This window comes from Carettochelys insculpta, chromosome 2, assembly GCF_033958435.1.
Source record: "Carettochelys insculpta isolate YL-2023 chromosome 2, ASM3395843v1, whole genome shotgun sequence".
NCBI classification, from domain to species: Eukaryota; Metazoa; Chordata; order Testudines; family Carettochelyidae; genus Carettochelys; species Carettochelys insculpta.
In genome coordinates this window covers 198891517-198918571 of record NC_134138.1, presented here as the reverse complement: position 1 = coordinate 198918571, position 27055 = coordinate 198891517, and the positions used below count along the sequence as shown (strand labels likewise).

General features: G+C 43.9%; 1 protein-coding gene across 2 annotated transcripts in view; it reads left to right on the top strand.

The window, feature by feature from the left end:
• NEK11 (NIMA related kinase 11) overlaps nt 1–27055 on the top strand; it is a 186205-nt gene that overhangs the window by 32538 nt on the left and 126612 nt on the right. For both annotated transcript variants that reach the window (XM_074986116.1, XM_074986115.1), the window contains exons 3-4: nt 20109–20274; nt 24714–24832. In XM_074986116.1, the coding sequence (XP_074842217.1) occupies nt 20109–20274; nt 24714–24832 (285 nt within the window). The remainder of the gene's footprint in view (nt 1–20108; nt 20275–24713; nt 24833–27055) is intronic.

Below are 27055 nucleotides of genomic sequence, written 5' to 3'. Positions count from 1 at the left end.
AGCGGGTGAGCCGCAGCTAGATGCGAGCCAGCACTTTGAATTTTAACACTTCAAAGTTGCTGCAGGAGGGAACTTACCATGCTCCCTTCAATAAAGGGAGCTGGTGTAGACAAGCCCTATGAGAATTATCAAACCCATAAGTAATGAACAAGTAATGTAACCAAACTGTAATGCACAAACAACATACATGTATAACCAAAATCAAAATTCTGAACTTCTAAAACACTATCCTACCTCCCTTCCCTATCAGTCTTATCATTTCACTTGCAAATCTGTATTTTCCTTTATATCAGAAGTTAATTCCTCTCACGAGAAACAGAATTCATCATTTTTTGTACAGAGAGGTGCATTTTCTGCTGTGCCAATTTATCACTCTTTTAAACAGGAAACATATGCATTCTTATACCTTCTCAGGATTAATCTCTTTGACCAGTCAAGGGCAGCTGCAATCCATTTTAAAAGGATGTTCCCATGTAGTGATGAGAAATCATATAGCAAATCTAGTTTTGAGTTGGACATTAATTTAATATTCCACATAATTTCTCAATAACATTTTATAACACTTGATGTAGAAACTTTTAATATATGAACAATGTCACATAGGTTATGTCCACACTAGGACACTACATCGAAGTAGCCTATTTCGAAGTAGCAACATCAAAATAGGCTACTTCGATGCATATCGTCCACACATCCTTCAGGGCTGCTGCCGTCGACATTCAACATCAAAGTAGCAGAGCATTCACACACACAGGTGCTCCCTGTCGAAATAAGGGGCCAGGAAAGCCCACGGACAGGATCACAGGCTGGACTAGCCCTTCCGGGCAAGCCACTCCTTTAAAGGGCCCCTCCCAGATACACCCGGCCTGCACAAAACGAGGTCTGCAGAGTGCTAGCCACACTCTCGCAGACCAGTGCACAGCAGCTATGGACCCCCGGCAGCAGCAGCACCTGGAAGCCTTCCAGGTCGTCACCCAGGGAGCAAGTGCCCTGCTAGGTGCTGCACGAGAGGCCACCCAGCAGCTATTGGCAGGGGGGCCTCCCAGGGGGCAGATGGGGATGCCTCTGACCACCAGGCTCCCCTGTTCCTTCCCCACCAGGTGCTCCACCAACTCTGGAGCTACCCCATCAGCTCCGAGTGGTGGGAGCAGCTGGTCGGGGGGAGAGGGATGACGACCAGTGGCTGCGGAACTTCCACATGCCCTGGCAGACCTTCCTGGAGCTCTGCCGGTGGCTCACCCCTGCACTGAGGCATCAGGACACCCAGATGCGGCGTGCCCTCCCCATCGAGAAGAGGGTCACAATAGCTGTCTGGAAGCTGGCCACTCCAGACAGCTACCACTTCGTGGGATGCCAGTTTGGAGTGAGAAAGGCCATGGTGGGGGCTGTCGTCATGGAGGTAAGGAGGCCTGGGCATGCACCCACTGGGGGGGCTGGGGAGGGGGCCAGGTGTGGGGCTGGGTAGGGAAGGGTGCTGGGGAGGGAGGGGGCTGGGTGTGGGGCTGGGGAGGGAAGGGGCTGGGTGTGGAGCAGGGGAGGGAGGGGCTGGGCTGGGGGGGTACCTGTGGAGGTGCCTGGGAGGGGGACCTGGGGGGCCTGGGGCACCCTGCACACCCTCATGGGCGCTTGTGTTCCCTCCCCACAGGTGATCCATGTGCTCAATGCCATGCTGCTCCAGAGGGTCATCTGAGTCAGGGACCTGGACGCAGCCATCTCTGGATTTTCTGCCATGGGGTTCCTGAATTGCTCCAGGGGCCTGGATGGGATGCACATCCCCATTCATGCCCCGGACCACAGTGGGGGAAGATACATCAACCACAGGGGCTACCACTCTGTGGTTCTGCAGGCCATAGTAGACAGCCAGGGCCGCTTCCAGGATGTCTATGTGGGCTGGCCTGGCTGTACACATGACGCCTGTGTCTTTTGGAATTTGGACCTATGCTGCTGGCTGGAGGCAGGGACCTACATCCTCCAGAGGGAGATTTCTGTGGGGGACACCACTGTGCCCCTCTGCCTCGTTGCGAATGTGGCCTACCCCCTCCAGCCCTGGCTCATGTGCCCGTGCACCGGCCACCTCACCGCCAGCCGGGAGCAGTTCAATGCCCGACTGAACCATGCCCACCAGGTGGTGGAGAGGACCTTCGGCCATCTGAAGGGCCGCTGGTGGTGCCTCTTTGCCCACCTGGACGTTGGCCTCCACAACATCTCCCAGGTTGTGGGTGCATGCTGTACGCTCCAGAACATTGTGGAGAGCAAGGGGGAGGCCTTCGTCCAAGAGTGGGCAATTGATGCTGGCACAGGCTTCCTCCAGCCGACCGCTGCACCCAGTCGCCAGGCCCACCGTGAGGGGGTACGGGTCCGTGAGGCCCTGCAGGCCCATTTTGATCAAGGAGACCCCTGAGCACCTCCCTGGCATTCCCCGGAGGGCCCCCCCACATACCGCCCACACTGCCCACACACCACCCCCACAACAAGCACACGTCTCAGGTTCTTTGGAAAATAAACTGTGTATATTGAAAATCGGCAAAATGTGTTATGTTCACAACAAAAACTGGAACCAATGTACAAAGGAGGACAACTATATACAAGGGGAACAACTATACACAAGAGTGACAACTATAGACAAATGGGGGACCAGTGGATGGCTCGGCCGTTGGCCCATCAATCTGGGGTGGGTGTAAAGGGGTGCAACCCCCGGCGGGTATGGGTCACAGCCCCCCTTTGTCTGCGGTCCATGGCATGGCCGCCTGGGGGCCGGTAGGACCAGCAGGTATGGCTGGGATGCCTCCACCGGCCACTCTTCCGCCCCATTGGGCTCCGGTCCTGGGGGGCTGGCAGGCGGCGCAGCAGGTGGGGAGGCAAGCGGTGTGGCAGGGAGGGCGGTGGGGGGCAGAGGGAGGCGGGAGCTGGGCAACAGCCTCCCAGATCAACCCAGCTATGTCCTGGAACACCCCCATGAATTTCTGCCACACTGCCCAGCGCTGGGTGGACTCCTCCTGGTCAAAGTGGAGCCTCTTCTTGGCCACCTCTGCCTGCCACTGGAGAGCCGCCAGGAGCTGGGGGTCCACAGGGGCCATCCCCTGGGTCCAGAGGTGTCCCCGGGCGCTGGCAGTGGCCGACCTCCAACGGGCTTGTGCGGACCGTGGAGGGTGCCTGGCTGCCTAGGGCCTCGGATGTTGCAGCTGCAGGGGGCGGGAGGGAGGGAGGGGAAGGCTGTTAGTGCTGTGTCCCAGCCTGTGGCCCATTCCCCCCGCCCCTCCTTGGGTGCTGGGTCTTCATCCCCATTGATGGGTGTGGTGTCCCTGTTGGGTGTCCCCACTGCATGGTCCCCTCACCCCCGGGATTAGGGCACAGTGCTGTCCATGGGTGTGGGTGCTGACGGGCACTGATGGCCATGCCGCCATCCTGGGACCGTGCTGTGGCTGGGCAGTTGCAGATTGGGGTCCGCTGGGGGTGTGTAGGGCTCTCAGTCATGTCTCGTGCCCCTGCCCCATGGCACAGGGGTGTGTGCCCTGTGCGGTACGTACCTGACCATCCCGTGCCGTGAGTGGAAGAATCCCAGTGGGTGGAGGCCCGGCTGGTGCTCTGGGAGAGGAAGTCTATGAGGAGCACCACCCCACGCTGCTGGACCCCTCCTCCGCCATCCCGAGGGGTGGCTCCTTGGGTGGGCCCCAGAGTGTTGGGATGGTCTCTGGGCTGGACTCTGGCTCCGAGGCCTGCTGGGGCTCATTGGGCGTGCTGTCAAGGGTGGCCGGGGCGGAGGAGGTGTCCTGGGGGCCCAGGATGGCCCTGAGCTTTCTGTAATAGGGGCAAGTGGCAGGGGCAGCCCCAGACCGGCTGGCCAAGTCCCGGGCCTGGGCATAACCCTGCCACAACTCCTTCACCTTGCTGTGGACGTGATCCGGAGTGTGGGCAGAGTGACCCTAGGCAGCCAGGCCCTTGGCCAGTCAGGCGAACGCTTCCGTGTTCCGCTGCTTGCTCCCCATCACATGGAGCACCTCCTCCTCACCCCAGAGCCCCAGCAGGTCACGGAGCTCGGCCTCCGACCAGGAGGGGCCCCGCCTCTTTTTGGCCCCCCCCCTTGGCTGTCGGGGGTGCCTGGGTCCCCTGAGGGGGGGAGCCCTGGGGGCTGTCTGTCTGCCATGGGTGGTGGGTGGTGGTTTGGGGCCTCTGGAGGGTGTGCAGAGCTAGCACATGCGTGTGCTGCTGTCTGCACACTCTCAGCTTCCTGCCACAGGAACTCTGGATCCGTGGTGCTTTAAAGGCTGCTGCATGCAGGGACCATAGAGCCCTGCAGGGGCTGGACAGAGCGTCTCAATCCCTCAGTTGATTGCCTCCAAGGAGGACCCTGCTATTCTGAAGTAGCAGGATGCGGATCGTCTACACATGCCCTACTTCGACACTGAACGTTGAAGTAGCGCACTATTCCCATCTTTGGATAGGAATAGCAATTTCGACATCTCGCCGCCTAATGTCAATTTCAATGTCAAAATAGTGCGCGGCGCGTGTAGACGTGACCCGTGCTATTTCAACATTGTGACGGCTACTTCGAAGTAGCCAGCAAGTGTAGATGCCCCCAGAGTGTCAAATTTCTACTCTGACTTCCATGGTATTGCTGTTCATTACTGTCCAATGCAGTATATTGAAACATTGTATGTTGTATGCATTCTTTTAAATCTCTGCAGTTTTAGCTTAGTCTCACTAGCAGATTTCATAGCATAGTGCTTGTATTCAGCTATTGTCTCTCAGAAAACATGCTGGCTATGTCTACTAGAAGTATCTGTCGACAGAAATTACTGTCAACAGGAAATCTTGACAGTATTCTATCGATGGATTGCATCTACACGCAACCTACTCTGTCGATGGAAAACAGCCAGGGTGCACTGCCCTCTGGTTCCAGAAAATGGAATGGCAGCTCTGCAAAGAGGGCTGCCCGGTACCTGGAAGTGCTCGCTGTCAACAGAAGTGTTTACACTGCATGTTTGTCAACAGAGTTCTGTCCGGAGATTGTTAGGCCTCAAATTTTTGAGGGACAATACTGTTGAGAAAAATGCAGAGTTCTGTCAAGAGAATGCTTTACGTGTGTGGACGTTCCCTGAGTTATGTCGACAGAAGGCCCCTTCTGTCAACAAAACTGTGTAGTGTAGACCCAGCCGCTGTGTGTTAAACTCATATACTTGCATTCCCATTTCTGAAAGACACAAAAACACAAGTCGGATAAAATAGTACAAGTCACAGTTTACAGGCACTAGGTAGTTTTGGAAAGGCCACCATCCTGTCTTTGCTTTGTGGAGCCCCTGCCCCACACACTCCTGTTCTTTTTCTGGAATCCCTGATGTATATAGCAAGGGGTCACCATCTGCAAACTGGCTAATATTTGCATGCTTAAGATTTGAAATTACTGGTTGTTCTAGCTAATTCACGCTGGATGATCATAATATAAGAACCTGGATAGCTAATAATAAAGTAGGTTTGTGCAAGTTCTCTTTAGTGGGGAAAGAGGGGAGAGAAGCCTGGATTTTGCATTTTATTTTTGTTTGTTTGCAATAGTGCAATAGAGTTGTTTTGTCTTTTCCTCTCAATTGCATGCCTTGGTTAATTTCTGTAGTTTATTGAGGTTAGATAACTTACCCTTTGTAATTTGACTGTTCACTCTCATTGGGGGAGTGATAGCTCAGAGGACAGTGCATTGTTCTTGTAAACCCAGGGTTGTGAGTTTAGTCCTTGAAAGGGGCCTGCCATCTGGGATGGTGATGCTGGGAGTGCAGGTTCCTGGGCTTGATGACATCTTGAGGTCCCAGTTTTATAATATGTCATTTTAAGAGAAATTATTGGTTTCCCTATTCCTCCAGATGGAGGTCTCTATCCACTTACTAGTTTCAATAATTTTGTAATATTTCTATCATTATTCAAACAAAGCCATAGAAGTTCATGTAAAGTGAGAAAATAAAAAGGCCAGCATTTGCAAACTTGGGTGCCTAAATTTGGACTCTTAAATCTGTATCTAGGCAACCTAAAAATGGCTTCATTTTTCAGAAGTGCTTGAGTACTCACAGGTCACATTGAATTCAGTGGTTGCTAGACTACTCAGCACTTTTGAAAATCAGGCCATTTTTACTTAGGCATTAAGCCATAGACATGGAAACTTAACTCCAAGAACCTACATTTGAAAATTTGCCAGCAATTTCCATTTATAAATGCTGTATATTAGTTTATTAAATTAATTATATAAAATGGATTATGGGAGCACCATTTTTGAATTTTTAGTTTATAATGCAATAAAACTGATAGGTTTTTTACTTCAATTAAACTAAGATCGAGTTATGTGAGTTATGCTACAGCTCCTTATATTGTAATCAAAATTATTCTGAAATGTGAAATATTTGCTGTAATTGCTTCAAAGGTCTGAAAGTTCTCAGTAATTCCTCTGGGTTAACATTATGGAGGTATGAATCATATGAACACCTGCTGTATGTGTTATTGAATTAAACCCTTCAATTATTTTGTAATATACTTTTGTGGCTTCAGCTATGATAGTTTACCAATACATCCATTTTCTTGACATTAGAAAAGTTGTATCTTTTATTAAAGCAAACAAATGTCAGTCCATAATTCAGTCTGCTGTTTGATTTAGTAAATGGAACAAAATATATTCACGGCTTTTTTTTTAGCTAGACTTTTAAAATCACATCTGATCCAGTAAATAAAATTAAATAATTTTTGAGGCCATCAATAAAAACAGATACCAGATGGACTCCAAAATGCTGTAATTGGTGTAAATAGTCTGGGATAAAAAAACACTGTTATTTAGAGCTTAAATGCCCATAGGGTATCTATATCATTGAGGGAAACCTTAGTATTACCACCTTTGTGATTATTGTTTGTTTTTTTAGGCCTGTTCTTACCCCATATGATCGCCTTTTCAGCTGAGAAGCACTGGGCTGGCTCTAGAGACTTATGTCAAAGCCTGACAGTGTGAGCCAGAAAGGATTTGCTTTTGGGAAATGTGAGGCAGTCTCTTTTGCTCAAGAGATGAGCATGCTGTCTCCACAGCACTGTGAATCCCCAGCAAGCTCAGGTGCAGTGCAGCTGGCAAGCTTCTATAATTATTTTGAGGGATAGAGTTTTCTGAGCATCTCCCTTACTTGTTGCTGTCTTGCTGTTCCTTTACATCAGGTTGATCTCTGCTTTTAACCACACCAGGAAAACATAGCTTCCTCTGGAACAGTAAGTGTTGACAGGAGAAAATCAATAGAAAATGATAGAAAGGATGTTCTCCTCGCAACACAAGTGTACTTCACTGCAACACATTATTTAAATTTTCACTAGATCAAGATTGAGATTGGGGCAACAAAATACCAGTAAATTGCTAGGTCAGGTTTATATTTATTATTTGTACTTGAAATAAAAATTGCAGGATTATCATGCTTGTGGAATGGTCTGCTTTGACCTTTTACATATCTGGTAATGCCCTTGACAGCAAAACTTTGGTAGTTGTTGTGTGTTTGCTGATACTCTATTATAAGGGTGTGTATTTAAAATCAGGCACATATAAGGTAATAAATATATTTTAAAATTAACTGTTCTTTTCTTCCCTCAGTGTTCTCTTATCCAGACTAAACAAACCCAGTTTTCCCTCAGAGGTCATGTTTACTAGACCTTTAAACATGTCAGTTGTTTTTCTCTGGACTTTCCCTAATTTGCCCAAGTCTTTCCTGAAATGGACACAATACAACAACTGAGGCCTAATCAGTGCAAAATAGTGTTGCAGAATTACTTCTTGTGTGTTGCTTACAACACTCCTGTTAATAGATCCCAGAATGGTAATCTGGTTTTTGTGCATCAGGGTTATATTATTGATTCATATTTTGCTTGTGATCTATTATGCCCCCCCCCCAAGACTTCTTTGCATAGTACTTCTTCCCAGGCAGCCATTTCCCATTTGTGTGTTTGCAACTGATTGTTCCTTTCAAAATGGAGTTATTTGCATTTGTCCTTATTGAATTTCATCTCATTTACTGCATACCATTTGTCCAGGTCATCTTAAATTTTAATTCTATCCTCCAAAGCACTTGCAACCCCTCCCAGCTTAGCATCACCTGCAAACTTTATGAGTCTACTTTCTATGCCATTATCTAAATCATCGATGAAGATGTTGAACAGAACCCAACCCCGAAGTGATTCCTGGAATGTGTTAGCAAGAGGTCCTAGACATATCAGCTTCCTTTGTTACATAACCCTAACTAGGGTGACCAACTGTCCTGTTTTCACCAGCACCATCCCATATTTTAGGTGGACATCCTGCCTTCTTTTAGGGCAAAAATTGCAAATTGTCCTGTGTATTCACTCTCCCTGCTGAGCTACACTTTCCCTAAGTCACTGCAGCTGCAGCCGCAGTAAAATCAATCAGAAGCTGGCGGGAGAGCACATGCAGTACGTACTGACTGGCTGGTAGAGGCAGCAGCAGGAGAGGGAGCCAGGGGCCCTGCCATAGAGGGAAGGCAGAGTATGTTGGGGATAGGGTAATATGTTTTGTCCTCACCTTTAAGGTATTAAGGGGGACCTGGTGCCCCAGCAGTGCTGGGCAGCCCCTCTGTGGGGCAGCTGCCCCTGCAGCCGGGGAGACCACTGTGGGGAGGTAGCCCAATCGCTGCCATCGGAGAGCCTCCCATATTGCTGCCTCCCCCGCCCCTGTGGTGCATCCACCCCCGCAGCTGGGGAGCTCTCCCATGGGGCATCAGCACCGTTGCTGCCACCCCAAGGCATGGGGCAGCCACAAATCTCTTCTGCGGGGCATCAGCCACATTGGCAGTGCCATGAGGCATGGGGAAGCCACCCTCCACAAGAGCCCCATTCCTGGCACCCAGAGGCATGGGGCAGCCGGGAGCCACAGCTACCCCTGCAGCCAGGGAGTGCCCCCAACTCGACAGGGAAACAGCTCCCACTGGGCAGCCACCGCTTGAGCCAGGGAGCATTCCTGCAGAATTCCCAGAGCCTGGTGGCATGGGGCAGCCAGCAAACACCTCCCCCCTGTCTACAGGGCAACTGCCTCTGCAACCTGGGCGCTCCCCATTGGTTGGCAGCCTCTTTCCAGTGCCCTATGGCATGGACAGCCAGAGAGTTGCACTTGCTTGGTAGCTGCAGCTGGGGAGTTCCCCCATCCCGTTTCATATTGGGGTTAGGGAAATATGGTCACCCTAACCTTGATCCATCTTGAGAGAAGATCCATCTTGTGCAGTAAATCAGGTAAAAGCTCTGTTGAAAAATAGTGCATGATCATGCAACTCAAGTAGTATTATAAGACGTAGCACTAGGGGAGGCCACTTAAATTCTCACAGGCAACTTTAATTCGAGTATTTCCTAATTTCTGAATTTTTGACTAAACATCTGTAAAACAATATAGTTTTTGTGGTTAATCTCTCAGTTTAAAAAACCCTGCAAAAACAAGTTCCATCATAGTGACATCCACCTGAGTCATCAGCAGGGTGTGACTATTTGGGAATTACAAGGCGCTGGAGCATAATAGAATATTTGAAGATCTGAACTGCAAAACTCTAAGAAATCTCTGCAGAACATATCTAATTATGGTTTTTTTCAAAGGCTTATAATTTGTCCAAATTTTGTTGAATTTTCATTGGCTTGTCAAAAGGCACATCTCAGAAACAAAAGCCTCCCTATGCTACAAAGGATGATGTGCTCAAGCTTCTCAAAAAAAAAAATCAAAAATTCTTTTGGATGAAACTTTTCTAAAAATTCAGTCTGGGGCAGTTATCCAGCATATAAAATTTCAGCACAAACAGTTAAAATTTGGCAAAGTTTCTAAGCAACTGAAAAAGCCTTACAATGGGAAATGTTAAACAGCTTTTGGTGGGGGTGCTATCAAACCTGCCTATTATTCTATACACTGTCCTTCACCAGTCAGTCATTCTGGCCCCTCAGTTATTCGTATTGCTCTTCTCTGAACTCCCACCAGCTTGTCTCTAATTTTGGTAATGGCCTAAATGTAAATCCCAGGTGCAGGCTCACCAAAGTTTTAAAGAGAAGGATTGTTATCTCCTGTCAAAATATGTAATAATATGTGCAAGGCAGATGTTTTAAAATGGATAACTTAAATGTTTCAGTTTACCTAACTGCACATTTTAAATTGTTCATTCCTTGTGGATATTTATCAGCCAGATTTCAAGTACTACAGGTGTACCATGCACAGGATGTTACTTGCACTTTAATTTAGACTAGCTTTACAGTTAGTCAGTACCTTATAAAAAGCAGCACTTTGTTCTGTTTCCTTACATGTTTTGGCCATGTCTACACATGCCCCTCCCTTTTGGAAGGGGCATGTTAATGAGGCACTTCCGAACAGGTTAATGAGGTGCTGACATGAGTATTCAGCACCTCGTTAGCATAACGGCAGCCAGTCACACTTCAAAAGTGCCACTTTTGAAATGCAGACTGGTTGTATATATGTGGGTGCTTCGAAATAAACCCCAGACTTCGAAATTCCTTTATTCTCAGTTCGTTTTGGAAATAAGTGTATTTTGAAGTGTGGAGTTTATTTCACCACACCTGTGTCTATGCAGCTGGGCTGCGTGTCAAAAGCAGCACTTTTGAAGTGCGACTGGCCGCCATTATGCTAAGGAAGTGCTGAATATGCAGGTCAGCGTCTCATTAACGTGTTCCAAAGTGCCTCATTAACATGCCCCTTCTGAAAGGGAGGGGCATGTGTAGACACAGCCTTTGAGGTTGGCTTTTTTTTTCCTGGGGTGTTATACTATTTTTCATAAAAAATTTTTGGGTTACCTTGTTTTTTAAAATGTTGACCAACATTTGTTTTATTTCCCAAGAGAAAAGCATATTAGGCGATGATGAATCTGCAAGGGTAGTCAAATTAGAGAATTCTGACAGGCCCTTCAGCTCACTGAAGTGTAGGAGATGTTTTTCCTTCCCTGGTAGGCTAGCATTTCCTGTGTTAGAAGTGTGACGGGCTGCGTAAATATTAGAATGTGTACTGTCTGTATTGATAAATGCAGATGGTCCATCCACGGGATTTCTTACATTCAAATCTATCTGGAAACATATATTTGCATTTTTTAATAACTGATAAAAAATAGAAGTGTACAGTTTCTTTCCTGGACTGAATCGTGAATGTTTGAAACCAAAGGTTTATAACGACAGGGCTACATCTACACTTGGATTCCTCTTTCGAAAGCGGTGAGAATGTGTGGAGAGGTGGCATGTTGGTTTAGAACAAGTAGAGGTACCAGACAAGAAGATCCAATATCACTTCATCACACACCTAGAGAGTGATGGACAAGATCAAAGAAGAAGAGGTGGAAGGGATATTGGTGGGTGGGATGAGAATTAACAACTTGAGGTTTAGTAACAGAGAAAGCCATGCTAGTCTATATACTATCAAAACAAAAAAGCAATTCAGTAGCACTTTGAAGATTAACAAAATAATTTATTAGGTGATGAGCTTTTGTGGGACAGACCCACTTCTTCAGATCTGAAGAAGTGGGTCTGTCCCACGGAAGCTCATCACCTAATAAATTATTTTATTAGTCTTTGAAGTGCTACTGGGCTGCTTTTTTAACTTGAGGTTTGTGGATGTTATAGTTATCATTGAGGAAGCTGAAGAGAAGATAGCGAGGACGGTGCATGTGCTAAATGAGGAATGGAAGCGGTACAGGCTGATTATGAACATTGATAAAATGAAGACAAAAGAGAACCTGCTGCAGAAGGTTATACAACAGAAGCTATGGCTCTTCAGGCATATCTGCAGAATGAAGAATGAGCAAAAGTCAAGACTTTGGTATTCAGCATAATGGACGGTTCAAATTGGAGGGGCAGACCCCACAGAGAAAGGTAGATGGTATTCAGATTGGTGCAGAGCTAGTCTACAGAAGCTAAGCCACTCCACACTGGACAGCGAAAGATGGAAGGAAACAGTGAGGGAGGCAACAGGCACCAATGGGCACTGAGTCCACGGTTGAAGAGACAGACTTTCAAGTGCCTAAAAGGTTGTTGTAAGGAGGAGGAAGAAAAATTATTCTGCTTAATTCCTGATGATAGGACAAGAAGCAATGGGCTTAAATTGCAGCAAGGGAAGTTTTTAGGCTGGACATTCGGAAAAACTTGGTAAGAGTCAGGGTAGTTAAGCACTGGGATAAATTGCATAGGGAGGTTATGGAATACCCATAATTGGAGATTTAAGAGCAAGTTAGACAAACACCTGTCAAGGATGGTCTAGAGGGTGCTTCCAGTGCAGGTGACTGGACTGGTAATCTCTTGAGGTTCCTTCCAATTCTATGATTCTGTCAAAATAACCTTTGGCCTCAGGGCTAAGCACTGGTCTGAGAGCCAGATGACCACAGATTCAAGTCTTTCTTCTTCCATAGACTGGTTTTAATAAGTAGTATTACCCTCCATTTTGCAGATCAGACAACTGAAGATCTGAGCTGCAAAAGGCTATAGTATATAGACTGCTAGTGTTGTGGAACCAAATCTTATAGATTTAGCTACACTCCATCTCAGAAAATTTAGGCTAAAGCTCTGTGATTGGTTTGCTCTCTATAAAATGGAACTATTTCTGTATATTCACTTCTGCAAAGCACTGTGAGAGACATAGATGAAAAATACTTTCTTTAGTTACATTTTCACATTTTGTTTTTCTACAGAATGATTTGTGGATAAGGCACTAGACAGAGATAGAAGAAATGAGGGTACACGACTCCCTGCAGGTTGCTAAGCAAATCACTGAAAACATTAATTGTGATGGACTTTAATTATTTTTGTAATTTGTGTTATTTGTTTTCCAAAGCTAAAATTAAAAAGATGGATGTGCATCACGATATACAGAGTAATTAGCATTTTTGCAAGTTAGCACAAGAATGCATAAAACAGGGTTGCTATTTTTTTTAGTCCTGTGCTTTTTTTTGTTTACTTTTTTATCTTTCAGTGGTTTATGGTTCTCCACCTCTCCCAGAAACATATTTTAAATTTTCTAGTATGCAATTATAAAATTAAAAATGATTTGACATTTTATGCATTTTTCCCTGTCATCTTCAACATTCAAGTATATATGATAGTATTATAGAAGAGAAAATGGAAGTGAATGTTGTCTTTTCTACTTAAAGCCCTACATACATATTGTTTTTTTTAAAAAAAGGAAAGTACAATAACAAAACCCTGCTTTGTTTAGCAAAGTTTGGGTTGTCTAAGGCAACCCACACAAAGCCTTTAAAGAAAGCCTTTAAGATTCTTTAACTTCCCTACCTGACAACTTCACCACCAGACTCCATTCCTCTACCACAGCAGTTCCCAAACGTTTTCCGGTTATGGAACACTTGGAGCTTTCTGTGGAACACTTTGTATTTTTTACATCATACTAACTAGGAGGGGTTGAGCCATGGCTGCGCAGAGCCAGGAGATTTCAGCAAGGGCTGCAGGAGGTCAGGGGGTTTGAGCTGGGTCTGGGGGTGTTGAGCCACAGCTGCATGGACTGGGAGGGTTTGAGCTGGGGCCGGGGGTTTGAGCTGCAGCTGCGTGGGGCTGGTGGGGGTTGAGCCACAGTTTACTGTAGGTCTAAGCCAGCGGTGAGCAAAACTGTAAAACAGCAAATTGCATCCCAAAATTTATGTTTCTCCCTGGGAATGGGGAGGAGACCCCCATTAATCAATTTCACTGGCAGAACACTTTGCAATAGCTTGCAGAGCATCAGTGTTCCGCCGGAATATAATTTGGGAACCGCCGCTCTATAAATACACCCCCCACACCTCTAATATGTGCAGTAATAAAATAGACATACCATATTTGACATAACTGCATAATGCAAAACCTTAACTTTGAAGTTAGACTTTCTTATGGAAAGTCTATATAAAACTATGGTACGCCCACATCTTGAGTACTATGTGCAGATGTGGTCTCCTCACCTCAAAAAAGATATATTGGCATTAGAAAAGGTACAGAAAAGGCGACTAAGATGATTAGGGATTTGGAACAGGTCCCATATGGGGAGAGGCTAGAGAGACTGGGACTTTTCAGTCTGGAAAAGAGGCGATTGAGGGGTGGTATGATAGAGGTATATAAAATCATGAATGGTGTGGAGAAAGTGAACATAGAAGAATTATTTACCTTTTCCCATAATACAAGAACTAGGGGACACCAAATGAAATTGATGGGTAGTAGGTTCAAAACTAATAAAAGGAAATTTTTCTTCACAGAGCGCACAGTCAACCTGTGGAACTCCTTGCCGGAGGAGGCTGTGAAGGCCAGGACTCTATTAGGGTTTAAAAAAGAGCTCGATAAATTTTTGCAGGTTAGGTCCATAAATGGCTATTAGCCAGAGGTAAAGTATGGTGCCCTAGCCTTCAGTACAAGGGCAGGAGATGGATGGCAGGAGATAAATCACTTGATCATTGTCTTCTGTTCTCCTTCTCTGGGGCACCTGGCATTGGCCACTGTCGGCAGACGGGATAGTGGGCTGGATGGACCTTTGGTCTGACCCAGTATGACCATTCTTATGTTCTTATAATAACAAGTAATTCACCAAGTTAGTGAGCAGTGATATAACAGATGGCTCTGCCAATATTGCTGAGGTCAGAACTAAGGTTTTGCTCTTCCTCCTAGACACATCTGAACTAAATGGTAGTGGATTACAGCTCAGCAACAGCCATGTTTGGGAATTGTCAAACCACTTGCTATGTTTCTACCATTTAGGGCTTACAAGATTTATACTTTCTAAAACCTTAAACCTGAAATCATGTTTTTTGTTCTTGTTCTTGTTCTTTCCTTATGTATGTAGAATTGTTCAATATCAAAGCATATCTCCCCAAAAGACTTTTCTTCAGCACTTCAGATATATTTGATCTGTTCAAAACATTGCTAAAAGATAGATTTGGCTTTGACCTCTTGATTCTTGTGCCAAGAGGTATCAGTGGTGATTCATTTAGCATCAATAGATCTGGGACCTGCTTTGAGGCTTCAAAGTCCCTGGAAGAGTGGAGTCCAAGAATGTCACTGATGAAATTCACTCGGCCTCAGGAATTATTCTAAATAATGCTGCTCTTCAATTACGCTTCATGCTAACGCAGAATGTTTTGACAGCAGTTCTCTAAAAGACCTTTTGTTGCATCTCTCGTGTCTGAAGACTTGGGCCCCAAAAGTGATGGGGAATATTAAAATAAAAATGTAGGGACAATATTAGTCATCAGCAAAGTGAATAGTATTCCACAGCTGAATATTTGGGGCATCTCTAGATATATAATTTATGGGCTCACACAGAAATACCGCTGACACTTGTAGTGAAGTGACAAAGATATTTGTTTGCCACAATCACAAAGAGTTGGAGAATCATGGAATGTGGTACATTCAGTCATAATGGATCACTTATTATAGGGAAATATCCAAATTAGGTACTAAGCTTGTATGTGAGTATCTGTGTGTGTAAATGTATGTAATGTGTGTAAGAATTAATTATAATATTAAATATAGTGTTTTGTAGCCAACAGTGACTAAAGTGATTTTTGGTATCTTAGTTTTTGAGTACCCAAAACCTTGCTTTTCTGAAAGTGCTGGGCTGGGATCCCATGAAAATCAAGCCTGTCTCAAGCTGAGAATTTAAAAAAACACTAGTAACTTGTTTTTAAACATGAATATAAAAAATCAGAAGTCGTTATTTTTGAGGATGGTTTATCTTTTTTCATTGCAGTGCATACACAAAAGTATTTTAAAATGTTGAGCTTGCAAAGTGAAGTGAGCAGAAGTTAGGAAATGTCAGAATCAAAGTTGCCCATTTGATTTAGTTTTCCTTCCCTTTGTATGCATCAAGCAACAGTCTTTAATTAGATGATCACTTTTTTTTTTTTTTTACAGAACTGCTGTGTAATTCAGTGTTCACTCATCTCTGTCCTCCATCCCATTCTGCTCCCTCCACTAACACCCACAGGTCTGACCCCTGTCCCCTCCTCATTCCAGTCAGAGGTCAGCAAGATATGGCCTGTGGGCCAGATCCAGCCTATCAAGCCTTTTAGGCCACCCTGTAGCTGGCCCCCCTATGGCTTTGGAGGGGGAGAACTTCAAGTGCTGCCCCTGCCCCCAGCAAAATCTCTCAGCTGCCATTGGTCAGTTTCAAGTGCTGGCTCTAGCGCCAGCAAAATCTCTCATCTCCTATTGGCCAGAAACCAGGCAATAGGAGCTGAGCATTTTGCTAGGGGTGGGGGCAGTGTGGGAAACCAGCCAATAGGATCTGAGAGATTTTGCAAGGGCAGGGGCAGCACACGAAATTGGCCAGTGGGAACCGACTGATTTTGTCAGAGGTGGGGACAGTGCAGAATGATTTCTCAGCTTCCATTGGTTGGTTTCTGGCAGATAGGAACTGAGAGATTTTGCTGGGTGAGAAGCAGTGGGCAGCTCCCCACCCCAACACAGAGAGACACACAGAACATCCTTTAGGCTGAGGCTGCTGGCAGATAGGGAAGCCTGCCTGAGAGTCCTGCTGGCCAAGAGCTGCTTAGATAAGTATTGCCCAGCCAAAGCTTCTACACCCCTCCCCCAGCTCAGAATCCTCTCCTGCACCCATACCTCTTCCCAGACCCTACACCCCAATACCCTGCCCCAGGTCACCATCCCCTCCTTCAACTATGCTCCCTTTCAGATGCCACACCCTCTCTTGTACCCCACACCCCTACCCTGAGCTCCCTTCTGCATCCATCCTCCATCCCAGACCCTGCACCCCATCCATAGAAAAGTGCAGTCCTTGACCACTTACCAAAATCTTGCTGTGGCTCCCCATCAAAATTGTTGCCCACTTTTATGTAGGAGCCAGAATGGGATGCAATGAGAGCACAAGAGAGAGACAGTATCTGGACCCTCAGTTGCAGTGACTTGCCCCACAGTGGCCAGGAACAGCAATTGCTGGGAATGTCCTGGTATGGGGCATGCTCGTTTCTTGTGGACTATTTTTTATTATAAGGGGAAGGGAAAGTAACTTATATTTCTTACAGGTTCCCCTGTCCCCAAACCTCTGCCCTGCTAAATGACAGTATAAGAGATTTGTTACTTTCACTTCTGCTTATAAATTGGTCAGATTAGAAAGTTTTTTTTTTCCACAGAAGTATGAGCAACAAAACATGCTTGGTGCCATGGTGTCTCTCCTGCAAAATTTTAAGTCATTGCTTCAAAGTATGGAGATGCTAGAGTTTCTCAACAAAGCTTTTGTAAAAATTTTGATAATATATGTAATAAAAGATATTTTTCCCTGTCCTTGTTCTTGAAAATGATTCATTTCATTTTGCCAAAACTTTCCAAAAAATTCAGCCTGAGGCAGAGAGCTGGCATGGAAAACATCAGCTCAAACAGTTAGCTTAACAAAATAACAAGCAACTGAACAGAGTGTTTTATAATGGGAAGTGTTGGGCCGTCTTAACTATGGACAGAATTATACGCTCATGGTATGTGCCTTATCTGTAAGATACACTCTTTGCACAGTAACTCCAACTGTTGTGCTTGAGGTAGGTTATGCTACTGTTTAGAACTGATTTACTTACCATTTTCTATTAAGCGTGTTTCTTTTCTGATTCTTAAAAAGAAATTAAGCTTTATTCCTGGAGACTATCATCTGCTTTCTTTACTACCCTGAAGAGTTTGAGCTAATTTCTTGGACACTTCATTACCCATTCAAAAAAGCAGCTTTGAAAAAAGTGTCTCTCAGTGTTATTTTGATATTAAACATAGAAAATCAAATATTTTGTATGTAAATTTTACGTGTATATAATACAGCTATCCACACATACTCATAATATGTAAGTAAATGAAATATTGATTGCTTTGCAAAATTTTGTTTCCCAATGCCAACACGATGTCAATTCTGGAAGTGAATTAACATTGTATAGTAGTACACCTGTAGCCCATTTATAAAAGTACAGTTTCTTGATTTGCGGCTTTGTGGTTGAATATTAACAAGATAAACATCTGTCAGTGTCTGGAAGTTAATGGCAGCATCAAAATCACTGAGTGACTAAGGTGACAAGTGATGTTGACATGTTAGGCTTTTATTGCTGCCCTTGGCACCAAAGGATCTTGTATTAAGTGATATTTAATGAAGATTCATTCTGTTTGTCAATTCCATGACATGATCAGGGTGATGGAAGAAATAATGTTCTGATGTCAACTTAAGATGAGAAGACTGCAGTACATTTTTACCTGCCTTAATAGCACAGAAGTAGTCTGAGAAGATGTAGGCAAAGCAAACTGCATGTTTTATCATCAGGCTGCTGGATGTGGCTTAGGCAGGTTTGTGTGAAAATTCATGCACTGTAACTCAATAATTGATGGGTCATATTTGGAAAAAAAGTCATTTATGGGGATTTACTGCATTTTCTCCTCAGAGCAAGTGAGTTTCTCTAGTTTGTATAAGCTTCTGTCACGTTTTAACTACAGTAACTTTACAAACATGTAGCAGTGAACAGCAAATTAGTTTGCAAAACAATGTAAACAACATTTCCACTTAGCATGTGTCTTTAATTTATGCAAAAGTAACTGGAAAGTCATAATTTTGCTTCAATAATGTATAGTAATAGTCTCCATATGCTCAAAAGGCTCCTTCAGATACAGACATAGTTCTTGGTTCAAGTATATGAAAATGTACACTTGTTTGTTACACATAAATTTCTTTATTAAATATTTCAACAAGAAAATCTCCATAAAGGTAATATGCATTTCTATAATGCTTGTCATCACAAAGAGTTTTCCAAAAATTGATTACTTTTTGCAACACTGTGGAAGAAGATTGAAATGGGTCTGAGTGCCAAATCATGTCTTCACTCAATTACATACTTAACATACATACATGTAACCCTACTGAGTTCGCAGGATTGGGGAAGTTTAGGTCCTCCAGAACCAATCTTTGCCCCCCAAAGTTTGGTAATTGCAAATCTGAAATTGTGCTTTAACCACCAACATCACAAGGGAAGCCTTAAGTTGGAACCCACAGAGAAAAAGGAAAAGAGGACACCCAAGAAACACCTGGCATAGAGACCTGAAGGCAGACACTAAAAAGATGGGATACACCTGATCATAACTGGAAAAGATCACGCAGGACAGGGGATGCTGGCAAAAAAGTGTCAGTGGCCTGTGCTCCAAGATGTAGGGGTGGAAGAGGCTTACCACTACAGGTTGAACCTCTCTAATACAGAACTCTTTCATCCTGCAAACTGTAATCTGGCATTATTTTAGTTAGCTGGATGACCACTTATCAAGGGTGTGGCCATGATTCCCATGGTCCCATATAGCTTGGTTCCAGCCATCAGTCCTGGGTCTCTGTTTTCTGTGCTGTCATTTAGCTGTAATTTACCCTAAATATCGTCTAAGACCCCAGTAAGCAGTGGAAGTTTTAGTAGTGTGCTAGATAATATGACCTCCTGTAGTCCAGCAAATTCTCTCATCTGGCACCGGTCTGGTCCCAAGGGTGCTGGATTAGAGAGGTTCAACCTGTGCTACCTATTGTCAATTTTTTTTTCAGTTTGGCAGGGTTCAAGTCTTGGCTTGTCTTTAGCTGATATTTTTGGCTAAGATCAAGTGTATTATCTTGATTTTATAGGTGGGAAGACTGAGGCATACAAAAAATAAAGTGACTTGCTCATGCTTACACAGCAAGGCAGTCACAGAACTATGAGTGTAAACTGCACCATGCAACTGTTTCATGTTTAAATTTCTAACATACATGCTTCTCGTGTTTATAAAATCTATCATCTGATTTTTTTCTGTCCATTTGGGGATAATGAAAATAATCAAGAAAAAATAGCACGCTGTCAGTTACTGAACAAAAGTATTTTCTTAAATATTGCTGTATTGGCAACATTATTTTTTTCTAGATACATATGAGATCATGTGTAATGATATTAGACCATTTTAATATCTAGCATGTTTCTCATTATTTTACTGTAGTGCCTTTATATTTGCTTGATATTGCCTGATCACTTCACATTGCAAAGCCAGATCAAACTTATTCCAATTAAATGTTTGGCATTAAAATCTGACGGTAGGAAACCATAACTGGTTGAAGCTTTGTTTGATTACTGTTTTAATCAACTTGGGTAATCTTATTTTTCCAGAAAGGTTCTGAAGGAAATCTCTGTTGGAGACCTCAAACCCAATGAAACAGTTGAAGCAAATCTAGAAGCACAACTACTCTCCAAGCTAGATCACCCAGCCATTGTCAAATTTTATGCAAGCTTTGTGGAACGAGAGAGTTTCTGCATCATCACTGAATACTGTGAGGTAAGAAAGATTATTGCGAGCAAATTGGAGGTAGTGTGTTTCTCAAAACAGGCCTTTTTAGAAGACGTATTTCATAACTTAATTGTGTGCTGTATCACCTGCTGTATAGTAGGCACATTCCAAGCACTTGAGAAGTATGGTGCCTCTTCTGTGGAGCTCAAAGACTAAGGATAAAATGAGTAGACTGACATAAGGTGATGAGGAATAACAGTAAGTAATTTAAATGCAAGCCAGTTTGACTCACTGGAGGCAGCATAACAGAAGTGGGTCTTTAAGAGCAACTTAAATGTGGACAAAACAAGGGTCTTGTGGATGAGCTGAGGAAAGTTGTACCATGCATGGGGGCTGTATGAAAAAAAAGACATGAAGGTCTGACAAATGGGCAGATGAAGTGGATATCTTTGGCAGGATGCAGGCAATGGAGAAGGATACTGTCAAACTTGCTGAGAGAATAGAAAGGGGCAGAGTTATGTAGAACTTTGGAGGGGGTGATGCAGAATTCTGTCATATATGAATAAAACAACATTTAAAGCTTCTGCAGCCATTTTTTGCGAGTCCCACATTTGTTGCATGGCGTATTGAAAGGCAGAGATAAAATACATTGCAAGGCTTTAAAATGAAATTATAAAAATTGCAAACCCAACCTTTCAATATTCTCTAAAGATTTTCCACGCAACTCAAAATGTGCAGCTATTCCAGATATTTTCATCTGTAATGTGGCTATTGCTCTCTGGCGAGAATAACAAATGGGATTTATGCTGGTAAATCACATTGTTGCAAATATCCCAATTTGGTTTTAAAAAGAGAATAAAATCCATCAAATTAAAAACTAGTTTGTTCTTTAAAATATACTTTGTTGATAAAGTATACTTCCTTTGTTGGACTGTTTTCTTTTTCTGAAATGTTCAATTTTGTTCCTGAAATACAATACTTATTCAAAGTTATGGGACAGTGAATAACTGTCATTCTGTTGCTCCAAGATGTGTTACTGATTGAACCTCTCTAAGACAGAACTGTCTCATCCAGCAGCATCCATAATCTGGTATGATTTTAGTTAGCCAGATGACCATTTATGATGGGTGTGGCCAAGTTTCCCATGGTCCCATGCAGTTTGTTTATAGCCACCAGTCCTGGCTCTCAATGTTCTGTTCTGTTGTTTAGCTGTAATTTATCCCTAAATGTCTTCTAAGAGCCAAGTAAGTAATGGAAGTGTTGGTAATGCTACTATACAAAATTGATCTCCTGTGGTCTGGCAAATTCTCTTGTCTGGCCCCAGTTAGGTCTTGGGGGTGCTGTTCAACCTGTACAAAAGGACCCTGGTAAGTTTTAGATAATGCTTGATGTGGCAATTCTTTCTTGTCAGATACCAGTGGAACTGACATGTGAAATTAGGGAAAAGTCAAATCCAGGGCCTAGACTCAGGCTTTTGGACTACTTTTTAATTTGCCACTGGTGCAAAGTGACCCTAAAACCGGATTAACTGGTCACCAGCACATCATACCAATGTAGGGGTTCTCTCTTCCTCCAGTGCTGTAGAGTTTGCGTAACGGTTCCTATGGTCAGCCCCTTTCTGAAACTGATACAGAGAAAATAGCTGAGGAAAAAGGGCATGGAAGGGACTCCCCTTCACCTTGGCAATCACTGGCTGCTATAATTTGCCCTTGGGTCTATATATGCAAATGGGACAAATAAAAGCAGGCTTCAGGCTGCTATAATGTGGATTAGGGCACCGGAAAATGTACTTCCGCTTTTGTCTTTCTCTGATAAATATTTATATGTAATCGCGTTCTGATCTTTCCATTTAGAAGTTGGCTGTTTAAATCCTGCCTAAATTAACGATGAGCAATATTTGCTGCCGCCTGATGGGTGTTTAGAAGCTTACTATGTTCTATGTCCAGTTTCTCATGCCCAGAACTATTACCACAATTTGCAGTAATTGGTACCCTAGCTGGCAAGTTCAGAAGAACGACCGAGCATTAAGTTAGCTTGGGAAAATGAGATACTATTTCATCTCTCCTTCTATTTCCTCCAAAGTACTGTGGCTTTGAGCTTGCTGGTGGAACAGTGTGCTGCAAGTCTCCAGTGCAACAGTCTGATGCCGTTTTTGTTCTATGAATAATGGAGTAATCCTTTTTGACACTTTTCATCAGTGCTAATGACACTCGCAATTATAGAAGAGTAGAATTTTGTATTCTGGATTGGTTTTGTGGACTTCCTTGATGGGTGTTCCATTTCAAATATTCTAAGGCAGTTTAAAAATAGTCATATAAATCTGATGGAAACAAAAATACATCTGATTCTAATTTGTGGCCTAAAACTGGACGTCAGTGAAAGATAGTTCTTAAAAATAATAATAGATTAATTTCCCTAAATTACATCATCTTTAATAAAACAATGAAATGTAAAATATAAGCTATTACTTTCTCAAAATACATGTTACTTCTCATTTCCTTTATTCAGTGCAATTTCAGTTCAGCCTGAAAAACACATTCTCTCGGGAAAATTAGCAACTGTAGTCACGAATGCCTGTTCACGTTATCAATCATAAAAGCCAAAAAAGCAAATCCCATTTCAAAATAGCCTATTACTGCATGTTATGCAATATTAATGAAATTTAAATGTCTGTAGTAGCTTGACATCTTCCTTGTCCTTCGCTTTATTTCCTCCTTTCCTGAACATTGATATAGTGACCTTCCCAAACACAAAATAGGAAGACTGAATTTCAGAGTTTCCTGGCAACAACAATTCAGAATTGTTTTTCCTGAGCACTTTTGTCTCTACAAACTCAAGCTTAGAACAAGTTGTAGGTCATTGGAGCCAGTCTTTGCAGCCTGAGGGCTGAACATTATTTCAAAATGATTGAGGGCCTCAGTCAGCACTCTCGGGCAGATTCTGTGCCCACTTCTGTTCCCAGTACATTACTGATACAATGCAAAGGGAAAGGAAACTACCCACAAACCTCCTGTCTGGAGTCCCCCAACGTGGATGAATACTCAATAGGTGTAGAATTCCTTACCTCTTATGCTTTCTTTGCTTTAGGGACATATTGGTGGGGTGGATTATGTTAGGACAGGGAAGAGGAGAGACTGGAGCATGATCCATTATGGTATTCCCCATTAGGCCCTTTTGGGACATTAGCCAACTGGTCCAAGTTAGAGCAGGCCCTTTGGTGTGAGGTAGGGTATCAAGGAGCTGACACTGGTTGTGGGTTCTCAACTTCTTTTCTTTTCTCTCTCTTCTGAATTGCCCTGGGTGGCTCCATTGAATAGGTGAACTGTATTCTTGTGTAGGTACTTCAGACAGAACTCATCTATCTACCCCGTGGAGAAACAGGTAACAGAGTAGTTAATAATACTATCTCCAACCACCCCAGCTAGATAGCAGGTGCCATTAGTGAAGCTGCTGAGCAGCTAGAAAGTGAAGGGACAGCAGGTGTTCAGTGCTCCTCCCAGCTCAAAGCAAAGCTGCTTTTTAGGCTACAGTGGAGGCAGTTGGGGAGGCTGGGCGCCTACCTTCTCCTGTTTTGAATGAGTTGACTCACATCAGTTTTAAAACTGCAGTGCATAGTCAGTGAACATGTTTTAAATTCTTAATCAGATGCAAATGTTCTTAACACAATGGGTCTTGTGAACTACAGTTTAGCACCTCAAGAACTTCTGCTGTTAGACACTACTGTTGTAGGCTAAATGACTCTGCCCCTGGGGAAGCTTGTGGGAGCTCGGTTGAAGTGATACAAAAGAATCTGCTTTATCTGGAATGATGGGGGCTGAAGAATTAAACTTTGGAGGCTTGGTAAAAAACAAAGAATACTGAAGAGACCCTCGGGATTTTGACAAGAATGTCAACCAAACTGGGTGGGAAAGGTTCGGAGAGGAGAAATTACATAATTCAAGATAACTAACTGACTTGTAAAATTCTGTTATCTATATTCTTAATCACCTCTGTGGGATAAGAATGAAGCACTGTCTCTTTTCCACTAATATTTCACTGTAATCTCCACCCAATACTAGCAATTAAAGCACTTACATTTTAGGCAAAGATCTTGATATCTTATACGCTGATTGCAAAGAAGCATTTGGACAATGAAGTAGAAGTATATGAACAGAAGGAATTTGTGACTACTGTCCCTGGTTAGAATGTACAGCACCTAATTTTTGACTATATCTGTTATTCCAGAATAATTGAAGGATGAATAGAAATACTGAAATTTTGAATGGTTTTTGATATCTGTAATTGGAAGATTATTTTTAGACTGCATGCATTTTGAAAAATTGTATTAAACTAATTTTTTAGAATACTACAGTGATAAATATCAGCATTAGAATTAAAGGATATGTCATATAACCATTATGCTTTTGGGTCTTGGATAGTGACTGAGTCTGAAGAGGAAATATTTGTAATTGTCATATTAAAGATGCAAATATCCTCCAATATTTCAGGGTCGAGATCTAGACTGCAAAATTCAAGAATACAAAGAAGCTGGGGAAATGTTCACTGAAAGTCAGATAATAGAATGGTTTATACAGTTGTTGCTTGGAGTCAACTATATGCATGAAAGGTACAGTAATTTGTTTTAATATGAAAGCAGTTAGGTGTGGTATGCCAGAGCAGGCTTGTGTTTGGTAATTACAGCTATTCAAATGGAAATGAAACCGCTGATAATTTTTTCTTTGATATAAAACACTGTACACCCATTTAAAATTAATATAGTATGTGTAACTTGGTGATTGAGTAACCATTTTCAAGAATAGTGCATTTTGAAGGGTGTGACCCTTCAATACCTGTACTAATTAGAGTGCTTGTTCACGTCAATTCCACATTACGTGTGTGCATTCACCACATGCACCACTGCCAGAAGTTTTCCCTTTAGCATTATCTGTAGGGGGTGGCTCTGGGGATCCTTGGAGCGGTGCCCGGATGGTGTGCTATAAGGGGCACCACATGCTCCCCCCAGCCTCACTTCCTTTTTGTCACCAGCAACATTGATGACACTTTCTCCTGCCTTGTGTTAGCACCGTTAGAGTCATTCTGTCTGACGGCCTTTTTAAATGTAAAAGAGTTTGTAGTTCATAGTTATAGTTGTCCCTTAGTAGTTTAGAGTTAGTTGGACTTAGTTTGTCCTGAAGTGGGGATTTACCTCAGGACAGGGCATGCCCAAGCCCTAGACTTTAAGCCATGTGTTTGCTGTAAGTGCCCCTGCCTATAAACAATCCTAATAACAGTTGCCTGAGGTGTCTGAGAGAAGTGTGACAAGTATCACATTTGTAATTTGTTTAAACCCAGAATGAAGGGGGAGATGGATGTTCATCTCCATGCACTCCAGATGGACTCAAAATTAACTCTGGTACCAGAGCAGAGGTCCAACTTGACCCAAGCACCACTGCACTGGTGCGGAGCTGCCCGCTGGCACCGTCTTCCAGACAGCACTGAGCTCCCTCCTCATCTCCCTCCAAGAAGCCTAAAAAGCTTTCAAGGGGAAGATCTCCTAGCTCCTGTGAGGAAAGGAAATGGCTGGAGGAGAGCCAAGAGCCATGTTGGATGGTTCAACTCCATTAGGAACTCAGGCACCAACTCAAGTCAAGCAGTCTGGTGTGCCCCGAGCTTGCTACCCAAGACATCAATGAGGGCCTTTAATATACAGATGTCATGCTGTCACCTAAGGCCCTGCCCAGGCCACCAGCAAGAGCAGTGGTATGGACCCTTGGTTTCCCCATCACCTCAGCACCAGTCACATAAACATCTGGTGAATCTGGCTGTCATTTGAACTGTTGTAGGCAGCAGTTGCTGAGATTCGTTTCTTGGTCAGGGCAATGCTCTGGATGCTGAGTGCAGTCCAGTTCCCAGTCCTGCCCCAGGTCCCAGTACTGATAGCATAGCATGAGGCCTAGATTGCCAGTGTATCAGTACTGATCCACCAAGTTCTGCCAGTCTTTGTTTTCCCGTACCAGACACTCATCCTATTCTGAGCAGTGGGTCTCACGGCACAGTAGCTGGCACCACTCAGCGATGGGTCATCAATCCTTCAGTTCCTAGTTATTGTCCATTGTTCAGTTGCCATCCAGCTCTGGCTCTGAGCAGTGGTTGCTGATGGCAGGCCAAGCCCCAGCTCTGGTGGTGCTGTCCATGTTGTTCACACTGCAACTCCCCTCATGGACCCAGGATCGGTGGCCAGCAGCCTGATATGTTTGGAACCCAAGGTGGGGGGATCACACAGCTGTCCTAAATCACCCCTTCAGTGGCAGAGGTCTCAAAGAGACCATCAGCCACAGCACTGACTTCTTCTTGAGGTGGAAGTCCCAGAGGAGGCCACCTCTTATGTCCATGAAGGTGTAGAACAGCCCTTTATTGAATCTTCCAGGGATGTGGGGACACCCATGGTACTGATCTCATCATCATCTTCACTAGGGCCTTGTTTATCCTTGGACAAAACTTTGAAATGTCCATGCTAATGGCCAGATCAGAGAATACTAATGAGGCACTGAAATGAATATTCAGAGCCTCATTAGCATGCTGCCGGCTGTGGCACTTCAAAAGTGCCGTGTTTTGCTCGCGTGCAGCTCCATCTACATGGGGTCCTTTTTCAAAGAACTCTGAAAACGTCAAAATCCTCTTATTCCTATCAGCCCTTGTGTAGACGAGTGTGAGTGAAATGCGGCACTTCTGAAGTGCCATGGCTGGCAGCATGCTAATGAGGCTCTGAATATTCATTTCAGCACCTCATTGGTATTCTCTGATTTGGCCATTAGCATGGCCATTTTGACATTTTCCCCTAGTGTAGACG